Raw genomic sequence first — 14559 nt, forward strand, 5'->3', positions numbered from 1 at the left:
CAATCATTTTTGCCAGCTCCTGGCACTGACTTGGATGACTTTAGGACAGAGTTTGCAAAACCAAGACTGTCCAGGGCAAACTATGGCTGTATTATTTTACAGTGAATGCATAATATATTAACAACACTGAAAATCTGTTTCTGCCTAGGAGCATTCTGCAAAAAAAGATGATTCAATGTTAGTTTGAGGTTCATTATATTAGTGACTAGATTAGGCCTCTGAGTTCGTATACTGGCCGCTTCTGGAAACTAGGGAAAGTCATACTGAGCCGAATGTTTTTGTAATGCTAAGCCTATCTTCTCACAGTCTGACTACCTATTTCCCCTACTAAAATAGCCTCCTTTGCATCCTTGTGAGTCTACAACACAATTGGTCAGGTGTTACCCACTAAAATACAATCAAACATGGCGAAACCCCTGATGATCTTGGGATTTATGATATGAAACAATTATTTGTGGTACAAACATTTAGCTAGATCATATTATGGGGAAGTTGTATCCTTTCTTCCACCCCTAGCCACCTACTGCACAAGCAGAATCCAGCCGTTCCTGTGAGGTTCTCAAATTAACAGTGCTGCTGCTAAGGGCAATTCCCTTCGTAGATGACAGATCAGGGAAACGTTATTTCAATAATGGTGAGCCTCAGTTCATCAGCAGCATACTGCAAACAGCTACAGCACCTTTGTTTGATAAGTAGATACTTACAACACAGGGAAATAAATTCAGAGACATCAAGTAGCTAGATCTACACCACTATAAAAATTCATTTGAGCATCAGGCTGTGGTCCCTTTGGCAAGGAAGGAATTACCACCAGGGCTAGAAGCAGGAGCAATCTACTGTAAGGTAAAGCAGCCTGACTGCACAGCAACAAGTCATGTGCACTCGTTCAAAAGTATGAAGGATCCACGTCTGAGGGTTTCATGACTTTCAGACTCAGCAGGCAAAAAATATAGATAAATAAATACAGTGAAAGTTCTAGTTGCAGTATGTAAAATAGCATATTTCTATAGGCAGTTTTTCAAGCTTTTGCAAATAAAAGGATGAGAAACCTAATTTTAAGAAAACTTGAGCTTTACATTTCTCAGGCTCTAGATTAGAAGTCTATATTCCTCGCACTGGAGGCTGAAACAGATCCTACCATTCTAGATTGTTACTAAAACAACTAACTCCCACCAAACTGTCAAAGAAAATGAAGATCAGGTTTATTCACACTGAAATCTATTAGTAGTGAATCAGTAACAGCCTACGAGCACCCCTGAGCATTTATTTCTGAAAGGAAAAGTAATGAGCGCACCAACACAGCACAAGCGCTATACAAAAGTACTATCAGGCATTTCTAAACATGTACATGATAGAGAAAACCATTGTTCCCTGCCTACAAGAAATACTCTCTTTCACTGTAAGCATGTCATCATGCAAGATACAATCACCAAGAGAGAGGGTGCTACTCAATGGGGACATATTACATGATAACAAAATGACAAAGTTAAAAGACAACATCTGTTCTTGCTATAGACATTCAACTCTTCGGAAATTAGAGTGTGTCGTAAAGCTCTGCATCAGATATTTATTATTGTAAAGTTTTCTGGTGATTTATAGTTTCCGGGTTATCAATTACAAGATGCAATAGCATTTTGATTACTAGTTCTCCCCAGTCTGTATTCCAACACTATTATCAATCCCTCTTCAAATTCTGAAGACTTTTTATTCGCTCCCTAGTAGGTAATACCAAGTGCTGCTACTTACAATGAAGTTTAAATTGTTTGGGGCCAACACCAATATAAAACCAATTATATTTGAACAAGGATACAGAACTAGTAAAGAGTGGGATTTCTGTTTGCTTCTTCATTTTAAATTAGGTTCTGGCTACATTTAAAAGGTTGCAGCTAGTATAGCTTTATAAATATATGTGTATATACACATACACACACTCACATGCACCCTTTTAGGAACAAAACAGTTTTCTAGACGCTGCTTTGAGAACACCTTGAAACCTGCAGAGAAAAATCAAGTCTGTCTTGTTTTCCTTGCTACTGCCATCTGTGGCATATGCACCTAGTTATGCTTGGCTGCATACTGTCATATGAGCACACTGTGTCAAACTGACCTAACAACAAACTAAAATAATCGCACTGAGAAATGCTGTTAACACTGGGACACAGACTGAAGAGCACAAGAAAAATAATATATTGTCTTCCAGCCCTCCTGGTACTGTAATAAAGGCACGACACACATGAGAACTGCTAAGAGACTGAATTTATTTCCAGGCCCTAGTCATGTAGTGTGGCCAGGATTTATAAAGTTATGCAAGTGACACCATGGGGAGAAGACCAGAGGAGGAAGCAGTGCTGTTAGCCTGCTTTTTCACTTGGAAACTGCTATCAAGGTAAAAGTGGAATCAATTATCAACAATAAAGTGCAAACTAACAGCAATAATAAACCACGCAAGCAGATTACGCTGGATGTAGATCAAATGGGATTATATGAACTACCCTTCTCCCAGAAGATACTGCACAATTCAGGCTTCTCAAATGTATCATATTTCAGCACTTGTTTGTTGGCTTGATTTTGGTCACAGCCAGGATGGTGCACTGGGTCATGGGATGACAGATGGTAGGAGACTAGCAACCACCAGGGCACCTCTGGACAAGGATGCTGCTGGGTGCAGACACTTCTATATCCTTCGACCGACGTGCCACATCTCTTCCTCACTTGGTTCTCACTATAAGCGCTAGTAAGACTCAGAGACCTACTAATGGTCTCTGATCAGTCATTTTCTCTCAATAGTTCCTTCTTCCCGGGACCTATAAGGCTACTCCAAAGGAGCCACCACCTGAGGCCTGCATTTGCTGATGCCCTGGAGGGTTTAGCTTTTTTCTCCCCTATTAGAAACCTAATGGTTTCTCCATCTTTGCAATGGGATTATTGTTGGAAGTTCTCATCCTAGCTTTTGCTGTACAATTTTTTGTACTCACATCAGGGGTACAAAAGTCTTTGGCTCAAACTAAGCATTAAAACTTAATTATCTTCAGTCTATGTATACAATGGTGAGCTTAAGAAAGCATTAATATGAAATAGATCTTTATTTTCCATATAACCACAATGATGCAGTCCATTTGATAGATTAATTTCTGACTGAAGAAAAGGGTCGATCACCAACTCAGATTTTTTTTTCTTTTTCCCCTCTTAAAAGAAAACCCAAACCTCCATCCCAACAACAAAAACAGCAAGGCCATCATTGGAAAAAAAAAAAAAAAAAGTCTGAACCATGCCAGATATCCAACAATTCTGTTGCTAGCCAAAGGCCTCTGGCAGTGGACTGAGCAAACAGCAGCAGATGGAAAGAGAAGCTAGGAGACCAAACCATAAAGAGAAATCAGGTATTGAAGAAATGAGGGGAACAGTGCCAGTGGGCCAAGGGGTCATGACTGAAGGGAGGGAAATAGCACCAGGTAACCAAAATATCTTACTAGGACTCTCAGAAAAATTTCTGCTAATCTGGTATTCGTTTTGATGCCAGGAAAAAAAAAAGGTTAGAAAAATTTTGAATTGTGAGTCTCAAAGTGAAGAAATTCCATGCTTTGTGATACACACTGGGACTCAAGCTGCAATTCCTAGAGTCCCAAGGAAGCCAAAAGTTCATATTCTCCTGCAAGAAATTTCTTTTTAAACCAGATATTAATGGATCCATGCTTTATATGAATGTGCCTGCTAGCCCCAGTGAATTAGTCATGGGTTTTAAAATACATGCACAATTTATAAACTTGGATGAGTTAAAATTAGAATGCATCCAAATCCTGATCTCCTTGCTCTTGTAGGCTTGTTTTTACCTGAGCACAATTAAAATCAACAAGAGCACCTAAGAACAGTTTTAGTATTTATTTTAGCATTCACAGGCACCAGTTTGATTTTAATGAGTATTGTGTATTCGATACTCCCTGCCTTTGAAAGTCTCTCCCTATATTGGAACAACCCAGATTTCCAGACTATAGGAAGACTTACAGGGTCATCTACCTTGTCTTCAGCTTATTAACTGAATGTCTCACAATGACCACAACACAGCATGAAATAAAAAAAAATTAAGCATTAGCTATCTTGTACAAAATCAAAATTATGGAGACTTCCACCACTTCCTTTCAGTAGTTATTCTACAATATAAACTAGCTTACTATAAAAGTCTTTTATCTTAAATCCTCTCCACTTACTATGTTATTTAGTTCTAGCTCTTTGTATACTAAATAATTCCTTCATTCTAAATCTCTGAGACTCTAATACTAGACACCTACGCAACACTTTTGTCTTTGCTTGGACAAGCTGTACATACTTAGTTCTTTCAGAATCTGTCTTAGTAAACCAGACCTTTTTACTGTATCAGATTTGCTGTTTTTCTTTTTGATATTTTTTGGAAATGGAGAAACCCAGAAGTGAATGCAGTAGCCCAAACACAATCACAGTTAAAAAAAAAAAAAAAACCAACACACACACCCTTCCAGATCTCTTAATATAACATGCTTTCCTTATACTTCAAATGCTAATGCTGTATGGGGAGATTAAGAGCATTACTGAGCAGAGTACGCAAGTTTTTCCTCATGTTTATCCCACTCCCTGAATGGGTGCTGAGCAAACTTGGGGACTGTTTCAAGTTCAAGAGATATTAGCTAGTGTTACAGGAAATTTCAGAGCGCCTTTGGAACAGCCATGGCCCATTACACAAATACATGTTTAGGGAGCTATTAAAACACAGATTATTGACCTCCAAACCACAAAAGCTCCTTTGGAACCTCTCTGGTTCATTATGCACTTGTATTTAGAGACTCAGATTCCAGCCCTGGAGTCAAGGCTGGTTCGTGCCTTCTTTACAGTGACTTTTCAATCAGATAAACAGTGAGGACATTACCATTGTCAAATTATACTTATATAAGCATTTATACTGGGAAAACAGTACAAACATTACCCAGTCTAACAGAGAACAACTCTAAAACTGTAGGTCTCTATGTTTTGAGTGGCAATTTCCCCTGTAAAATTCCACTAAAAGTGTTCTCAGTTATGGATCACTAGCAACATTGATTGTAATGGCTCCTTTGGAAACATTGAGGTCTATCATAACAATGTTGTTGCTGCTGCAAATATGTTAATCTGCTAAAACCCTTCTGAACACCATCTTCAGAATTCTCTTTTAGTGTAGTCATATTTTTATATCATGCCCATTACTTTAGCACCTTCCTGCAGTACAGAGAGTTGTGAGTAGCATCTCCCAAGATGGCAAAACACAGAAGTCAATTTTCTAAACTCCTATTTCTCTCTGAAGTCATCAAGAACATGAAAAAGTGTGCATGAAAGAAAAGCAAACTAAAAGATATTAACATCAATATTGAATTTTTTTCTGCAAAAATCTTGCACATTAAAAATGACTACAGCAAATTTTCCTAAGTGTTTTAAAGAAAAAAAAATAATTTACTCCCTGAATGGGACCCTGACTTAAATAACATCTTCACAACAAATTTTCCTTAAATTTTTAAAGTCCAGTGAGAGCTACCGGAAATATCCAAGTAAGCAGTCATAATGGATATTCATCATGGAAAACAATAAATGACCAGGCAAAAACTTAAAATAGAAGTACCCTCATCATATTTCTTCTCAGATTTTCCAGTGAAAAGTTGTTGGATAACACCGAGATGGACAAACCACTACATTTTAAACATTGAGACAAAATATTGAGGGATTTAGAAAAAACAGATGGACAGAAAAACTCAGTGAGAAGTAGTTTTTCAACGATTTTTTCAGAGTTCTGTATAATGCTTTGCCCCATACCCAGCTCTACCTTAAAAATTAAGATAGGAAAACATTGCTGCTCAGTGGATTTGCACTTTGGCATATAACCAAATGTGACAACATATAGAGAACTTTAGAGTAACTATATGAAAGTGTAGTTTCCTGTGACAGCTATATATAATCTCCAGCTGTTATCCACTGGTTTTAAATAACTTACAAGCTTAGTTCTGTATGTTCCTTAAGATGCAGTGGAAGTAGCAAAATTAACCATTCTTACTTTCCTGAGCCAGCATCCCTATGCCCTGGTGAATACAGACTAGAAGAATGCAAGCGGTAAGAGGAGTGTAGGAAACCTGTTTCCCAGGTCTTTCAAGCAAACATTAACCTTGTGTGAAAATGAGGGGAGGAAACAGACATTAAGGCTAATCTACAACATGAAGGAACATATAGGAAATGCTGCTGTCCTCTCTGAAACCTCACTGGAGCGCAAACATTGATGCAATAAAATAAATAAAAATATAAAAAACCCTTGCCCAGCTAGTCTCAGCCACTCTACACCACCACAGAACTATGTCACAACAAAACAGTTATATAAGGGTAGCAAGACCTCGCCTTCCCACGTCACTACCCTTTGCTAATTTAATCCTCCCCCAGCAATATGGAAAGATGTGCTTGACAGCTACCCAGCTGCCCAGCACAGTCACTGTGCCTGTCCCCCTCCCCTCCCAGTAACACACATGCAGCAAGGTGCCAGGTTCTCTCCAGCACCTGAAACAGATGTGGTCTCACTGCCAGCACAACATTCAACCTGAGCTGAGACCACTGCACCCTGCTACACCGGCAGCAGTCTGGCTCCCCTTCCCCAGGCACAAGCACAGCCTCAGCCCCATAGCACCACACCGACACTGTCTTCCTGTATTTTCCTTCCACATATGACCTGGAGCCACATCTCATACTGGTCTTCAGCTTCCAAATAAATGTGCCAAGTTGAGCCCTAGGAAAATACTATCCTAGTTTGGGTTTTGTATCTGAGAGATTTTAGAAGAGGCCTGATTGCAAATCTAGTAGCAAGTAACTGCAATTCTGGCTGTTGTTAATAAGCATGAATTGGTTTTGGCAACACTGAGTGCATACATGGAGCATGGTCATTGGAGTTAACCAAAGCAACAAAACTGTCATAAAAAATATTTTAGACAAACTACACTGTCCCAATAGAAAAGAAAGCCCCAGAGACTTCTATTTATTGCAGATATTTGAAGCAACCTGGCTGTGAAGAACACCAGGTCAACAAAAATCCTACTGAAGTCAATGAGACTACTTGCAAAATATGACATTCCTCCTAACAAGAAGAGTTGAACACTAGCCGATTACTAAATGCAGGTATAAATTTATTCGGGAGGGCAAAGTGGCAGAGGCAGGAGGCTCTAGCTGGCCCATTAAGCTGAGCCAAAGCTGTGGAAACCATGTTGTTTGGCATTATTTCCCCCCAGGATCATGGCAGGTAAGTTATGGTGACTGCATCAGCAAGCACGTATCTTCTCTCCCCACGCTTGGTCTTCCTGCAGAGTCTAAGCTGTTTGGATATGCCAGAAGGTGCCAAGCACCCATACTGAGACACATGGCAAAAGATGAAAATACCTGCAAAAATCCCAAGGACTTCAGAGGGAATATTTAATTTTTGTTTATTTCTTCTCCCCGCTCCCTCCCCCAAAAGTCCACTATAGAAAAATCAAAAATACAGAGCAAAACAGAAAATTTTATGTGAAGTCTCTTTTCTTGCAATGAACAGTGACATCATTTTTAGAGTCATTCTTAAAACAACATTACTGCTCTACACTTAAGCCTTCACATTGAGAATGTGCATTAGTCATATAAAGCAAAGACATCATTTGAAACTTTCAGCATTAGACAGTTACAATCCCTAAATGCTACAGGCCAAGTTTTCTATCATTCCCTAACATTATTCTGCATTAACTAGGTATTAGTGACTACATATAGGGATTAGAGGCATCTCTTCTCTAGAAATCCAAGTTTCTTTGGCACCTGCAGTATATTAGGTCCACATTTACATTCCACTCCTCAGTTCTACCCAATACTCTTCCTTCTTATTCACAAGTCAACAATATTGTTCTTTCAATAGCTTTCTCATCTTTTATAAATAAGCCAGCATGGCAGTATTTAGCGTGCAGCACAGTCTCCAATATCAGGTATATTTATCATTATTCAGCAATAAAGAATGTGTACTTGTCTACTGCCTAGCTAAACATGCACAGAGAGCTGTCATGTAAATTCAGCATGGCTCAGGATAGAAACTGCAAGCAGGATTCTCACATATCACTTCCTACATTTTGGGCAGACTCTTCAAGCAGCGAATGCTGTCCAAACATCTCCTCCTGCTACTGCTGCCAAGAGAAGGCAGATGCCGAGTATTCAGCTCTTACTTGCGGAGCAAGAGGCTGTCTCGCAGCAGCCGTCCCCCACTTTGCAAGCTCCAGCAGAAGCAGGAGTCACCCAGCTCTGCAGGCTTCTCTCCTCTAGCCCCCATCCCAGCAGTAATCTCAACCCAAATTGTGCTCTACCCCAACAGCTACTATCAGCAGCAAACGCAGAGGTGCAGGAGTCTACTTTGGAAGGTGCAGAAGGTGGAAGGGCCAAGATGGCAGCAGTGGGAGGCCTAAGCTGCTGCTCTAGGTATTTCAAAATCTGGATCTCTCTGACAACTGAGTTGTCAGAGTAACTGGTTACACTAGACATTTCTAGCACTGAAAAAAGTTTCATTTTAGTAAGTACTGGAGTTATTTCAGTCTTTCCCAAAACTATGGGACAGGGGTTTTGGTTTGTCCCTTCAAAAAGTTTTGGGAATATTAAATATCCACAGGTGACCTCTATGCTGGAGGTCCCACATTTTGAGGATTCATTGATTCTGAGAGAGAAACCAGACTGCTTGCAAGACAAAAAAAGCTGCAAATAGACATTCACTCTACAGTCAGCTATGCCAGTTGGTGACATGAGCACCCTCTCCTCCAGCTGTCTGTTATGGCTCCTCTAGGAGAGGACTCTGGTCTCTAGTACAGCTGGAGGAAGGAGATCTTATGGGACTCACTAATGCACATCACTGCAGGCAGCCAGGTTAGCTCCAGAAGCTGGCTGGCTTTGCCATCAGCAGATTAGGGAGTGCTTATATGATCTCTTGCTTTGGAAAAGTTGTGGGGACAGTAACCTCTAGCTACTGGGCAGTGAAAGCAGCTGGGAACAGTAACATTTTCAGCAGGCTCAGCTGGAACCAGGAGAGAGCATCTGTCCATAGTTCCAGTGACAGGTGGCAAGGAAAAAAGCATGTGAGGTGCATAGCCAACTTAAATCCTATTTTTATAATAAGAGAAAGTTTACTTCCATCTAGTTTTAAAGCTGCTCTTCTAGCTCCTTTAGCGATATTAAGAGATGATACCATTGGTCAGAAGCTAGTGATCCTTCCAAGGGATACTGGATATATAAGTAGTGATATTGTCTTGCTAGCATTTTTTAAGTACTGTGCTAATTATCTAGCCATGCAACAATATGTAATAAGCCATTTACATGAAGTGGCCTATTTCAGTGTTATTTTCTGCCAGTAGTTTGTGCCAGCAAGACCCAGTTCAAAAAAACCACTACTGTTAAGTCCTTTCATGCATCGTACTGACAGATTAAATCAGCTCTTTGGTGTTTTATAGCACTTCTTGTTCCCCATCATAATCTACCATATACTGCCTCCAGCACTGTCCCTCCTCATCAAGATTACATAAGCATTGTTTATAACCATGTTAAAATTTACATATCCTAACTGGCAAAAAAGCTCATCTGAATATAAAATTTGGAACTCATTCCAAAGATACAAGCTCTCTCATTTTCATGTTGTCATGCCTTTTTTACTTTTGCCTTAAATAAAAAGTTCCTGCATTTGTAAGCGTCTGACTCTATCCTCCCTTTATGCTCTCTCCTTTGATGGGTGTATATTTTCCTTATACATCACCTTGCTTTCATGTTTACTTTGTGCCTCTCTCCTCTTGATTTATAGGGAACCTTCACACTCTCCACAGCTGCTGGAGGTGGTTGAAAGATGTGTCCATTATTGTACAAATTCTTTGAGCAAGGCTAGTTTGATTCACAGTATTTACTTGCAAGAGCAGTTAAAAAAAGTAATATGGAGTCTGAAATCAGGAAGGCAGGTGAGAAAGTTGCTGCATAGAGGACTATCAGAAAGAAACAAAGTTACTATTACAGTCCTTACTTACTTAGATTCACATACTTCAGAGCAATTTCCTATTACAAGTTGAAATACCTGGCTTCAGTGGGAGTTTGCAAGTGCTTAATGTTAATTACATGCTCAGACTTGAGTCATATTCCTGATACATCCAAAAACCCTAATGCTCTCCAGCCCGTTGTTTGTGTTTATGAAAATTCAAAAGAGGTGGACAAACAGTTACATGTGCAACAAGTGCTCTTGCAGCAATTAGATTCTTATATTTTGCACAGGAAAATGGCTACATTTACTTTCATCTCCACTTATCTGCTCAAATTGTGTTAATGTGGTATATTTACAAAGAAAGAAGCACAAGAATAACAGTAACTGGCAGGTCTCCAAAAGGAGCTCAAAGCCTTCCTCAAACACATTAATTACACTTCAATCCACCCTTCTGATTTAGGTGTTACTTTAAATGTTATCCCTCTTTTGCAAAGGAAAAGCTGAGGCACTGAGAATGTTAATAACTTATGAGACGAGTCACCAGCAAAAAGAAGTTTATGCCATAGATCTTCTGACTTCTGTTCTGATACTCTGGCCAGAAGAATAATTTTCTTCTCAACATATTTTGAGATAATAATCTGTTGGCTAGAAGTGCTGGCAAATGTTCATATATAGCAACACTAACATTTTGGAAGACTTCCTCCTATTTTCTACTCAAATTATATCTTCCCACAAGCTACATTGGAACATTTTACAATTACTTTGTAAATCACATTTCTACAGCAAAAGAAATCCCTGTAGCTAAATAGGGCCAGATTACAGTGGTATTCAGCTGCTATCATCCACTACAACCAAGGAGCATCAGCAATCTAAAAAGCTTTAAAATTCAAGACCATGGTATCTAATCCTACTGAAGTCATAAGCAAAAGACTTGTTTCACAAGTCTTTTACTTTGTATGCAAGTTTGACCGCAAATTTCAAATGGCTAGATTTATTTCTAAATCAGAAACTGTGTAAGGAGTAACCTAAGGTCTCTTGAATGGACCATAACAGAACAAAAGTACCCTCACCAAGGAAGCATGGATTCTGCTCTATGGTCTAGAAATAGAAGTTCCTTTGAAAATCAATTACTGAAAGAAGAATTTATCAGAGTAGCTAATTAGACACTAACAATTTCTCATACTGAAAACTGATGCTGCACCCAATTAAGCAATTTCTACCCAATCAAAACTGACTTTTCACCTAGAAACTGAAGGAGACTGTTCTGCTTTAACTGTAGGTACAATTTTAATTGTCTGTTAACTGTCAGCTAACTGTCAGCAGCTCAACCTGCCACTCTTATGATTACTTTCTAAAACAAAGACCTCCATTTAGCCTTTTTGTAGGTTTAAGTGTGCATAAAGGCAGATTTTTGTACAGAGGAATGTAACAGAAATCTGTGCTTCAACCTTTCTCAGGCTGACAGTACCAGCAAGAACTTCTGGCCAGTAGGAAGCACAACAACAAATCATTTGAAGGGGATTTACAAATGAGGGATTATGCCAGCTGAGAACGTTGTCCACAAAAAAGGTCTAAGGGCAAAACACTAAAGTGACACAAAAATGTATATTGTACAAGAAAATATTCAATTTCTGAAGAAAACAAAAAAAGGAACACTAAAGTTTTGAGAGTAAGTTCATAGACCATTTAAAGCCATTTGTGTCTTTAGTCAAATAAACTGGGTCTAATGACTAAGGCTTTGACTTAGGCAAAAGAGGTAAAAAATAAATTTGAAGTCAGCAGTTCATACATTTCAAATTTACACTCTGCAAGTACATACATTAAAAAGCATACATTGCAGCAACGCTCCCAAGGTGTTAGCTCTAAGAGCAAAATAAAAAGTGGTCTGAATGAGTATGGAAATTTCTATATTCCTAAATGCAGGTTAGAAAAATGAAAGTCTATCTGCTCAGGGAGGATTCCATTTACTTACTACGAAAGTCAGCTGTCCAATTATGCAGTAAGAGAAAGTGTATACAGTCCTGCAGGGTGCTAAAGACCTCCCAAGGGATACTGACTGACTTCAACCACCATTTTAGACCAAAGTGTTTTTGTCCTTGTTATCCCCCCCCCAATTCCTCTGAACAAAAGAAAAGGTTTGTGTGTAAATTTAAAGTCCTGTCTTCTTTTGTTACAACTAAATTGGCAAACCAATTGGGAATTATATAATTGTTTTTACAAAGCAAGAGGGACAACTGAAAAAAGATAATCTAAAGATTCTTTAGTAACTTAATAATCTTTTTGCCCCAAAGCTGGGAAAATATACAACAAAAAGACTTATTCTTGCAAACCTCTAATCCTATTATCACTGAATCAGATAGAGTTTTGACTTTCTCTTTCCTATTTTAACACTGTGGGGGGCCTCAAATCAGAGCACCACACCTTATACACTACAGCTATTTTAGGACATGAACCACAGCCATACAAACGTGCTGCCACTCTAAGCAGCTGCAAACCCTCTTCACAGAAGTCTGTTGTGAAGCAGCGAGCCCACCACTGACGTTTAAGGACAGCATGTGTCAGTGTTTCTTAACGCATATACCTATGAGTCTCCACATTAGCGTCCACAGTGACACACGCTGACCATACCGGGGAAGAACACCCACTACAGAGATCACCTTAAAAAAAAGCCTTTGGCAACTACTAGCTTCTGATAAATTATCTCATTAATACAAACATGAAAGAAATTCTCTCTTCAGCTCTTATCTCCCTGAAATTGTAACTGCTCTGCATAGGAAACACAGCCTCCTGCCTGTTGCACCAGAAATTCTTCCAGATCAGAGCTGAAACTCCTAGCACAACACGACACAAGAAGCCAATAATCATGTCCCTATATTTTAAAACTACAAATTGATGCAGAAATTTGTTCTCACTCCACCAGCTGCTGAGCCGTATTTCTTGCTCTTATTCAGTCAAGTTTCTAAAAAAACACACTTCATTAGCTTTCAGATGAGAGACTTGGTTTTAAAGGTCATTTTTAGTTTTTTTTTTTTTTTAAATGAGGATGGTGATTTTTCCTGAAAACATATTCCTGAGTCCAGCTTCATGCAAGATGTCAATATACCATTAAGGTGTAAAAATTAAAAAATACACTGAAACGAGCAAATAGAATGAGCAGCCTACCCCAGTAACTTCATCTATCAATTGACAGTCATTTTACCGACCTATATAAGTTTCAGTATAAGGAGTGTTTTCTTATTTTGGAATAATCCTCCTCAATATATTTTTGAAAGGGGGAACATGACCGCTACTTTTTCCTTCCCCCACATGAAGGAAAAAAACAGGAAAGAAAAAAGGAAGAATCACAAGCACTAAGAAGAGGCCAGAATCCTTTCTTTACTTCACAGCGGGTACGACATTGAGGCGCACAAGGGTCACTTTCCCTCGGTAGGTACCGGCACTCTCGCTTTCAGCCATCTGCCTCGCTCGCGCCTCGTTCCAGCGCTGGGCTCGATGCTCGCGAAACTTGAGCGAGTGCTTCCTCCGCCGGGGCCGGGGCGCTTCCCAGCGAGCCGGGGGAGTGGGTGGTGCTATTAATCATCGCTGCGCCCCACGACTCACAAAACAAGCCATCTGCCATCCCCGCTCCTGCTGCACTTTAATTAAGTGCCTATCCGTCAAAAAAAGAAGAGGGGGGAAAAGGAAGGGGGCGGCGGGGAGGCAGGGCAGGAGGGGAGGGAGCCGGGCCCGCGGGGCCGCGCCGGCCGTACCTGGGAAGAGGAAGGCTTTGCTCCCGTTGTGCAGCCCCGGCACCTGGCGCACGCCCGCCGCGGCGCCGCCCAGCTGCAGCTCGGACAGCACGTCGATCTGCAGCGAGGGGTCAACGCCGAAACCTGCAACTGACCCACAAACTCCGCGTTACCCCGCGGCGGCCGCCGCAACTTTCCGCCCCGCGGCCCCCCGCCGCCGCCCGGCGCGGCGCGGCGGCCGCCTACCTGCTCGGAGACAGAGAAGGAAGCAGAGCGCGCCCGCGCCGCCGCCCGACTCCATGGCACTCCGCGGCGCTCAGTCCATAGCCCCCCTGCTCCGGCTGTCGCGGCAAATCCTCCGGGCAGCGGCTGGGTCCCGCCCCGCCTCTCACCGGGAGGAGCGGACCCCCCGCCGCCCCGCAGCGCGCATCACGGCGGCCGCCGCGCCGCCGCCACCGCCGCCGCCGGGCCGGCGCACACAAAGCGCAGGGCGGGCGGCGCTGCCCTCCGCCACCGGGCAGACAATGGGAGGGGGCGGCCGCGCCGAGCCGCGGCTCCCCCCTCGCCCCTCCGCTTAGGAGCGGCGGCCGCCGCCGCAACCTGCCGCTGCTGCCGCCGCAACCTGCCGCTGGCCCCCGCGGGAGCGCCAGTCTCCTCCCGCCGTCCGGCGGGAACACCGGGGGCGGCGAGAGGGGACGCCGGCTTATGCCGCGGCCCGCGGGAGCCGCCCACCGCCTCCGCCGGGCCGGGCTGGGCCAGCAGGGGAGGGGAGGGGGAGGTACCGGTACCGCCCCGTCCGCCAGGGGAGCCGCCGCCGCCGCCGCTCCGCGCCCTCCG

At 41.9% G+C, this 14559-nt stretch overlaps 1 protein-coding gene across 1 annotated transcript in view; it reads right to left on the minus strand.

Moving 5' to 3' along the window:
• NELL2 (neural EGFL like 2) overlaps nucleotides 1-14023 on the minus strand; it is a 150704-nt gene extending 136681 nt beyond the window's left edge. The window contains exons 1-2 of the mRNA XM_026072422.1: nucleotides 13969-14023; nucleotides 13744-13872 (exon numbers count right to left, since the gene is read on the minus strand). Coding sequence (XP_025928207.1) covers nucleotides 13744-13872; nucleotides 13969-14023 — 184 coding nt within the window. The remainder of the gene's footprint in view (nucleotides 1-13743; nucleotides 13873-13968) is intronic.
• Nucleotides 14024-14559: the final 536 nt, after the last annotated feature.

The sequence above is a fragment of the Apteryx rowi genome, unplaced genomic scaffold (assembly GCF_003343035.1).
Source record: "Apteryx rowi isolate R43461 unplaced genomic scaffold, aptRow1 scaffold_341, whole genome shotgun sequence".
Classification (NCBI taxonomy): domain Eukaryota; kingdom Metazoa; phylum Chordata; class Aves; order Apterygiformes; family Apterygidae; genus Apteryx; species Apteryx rowi.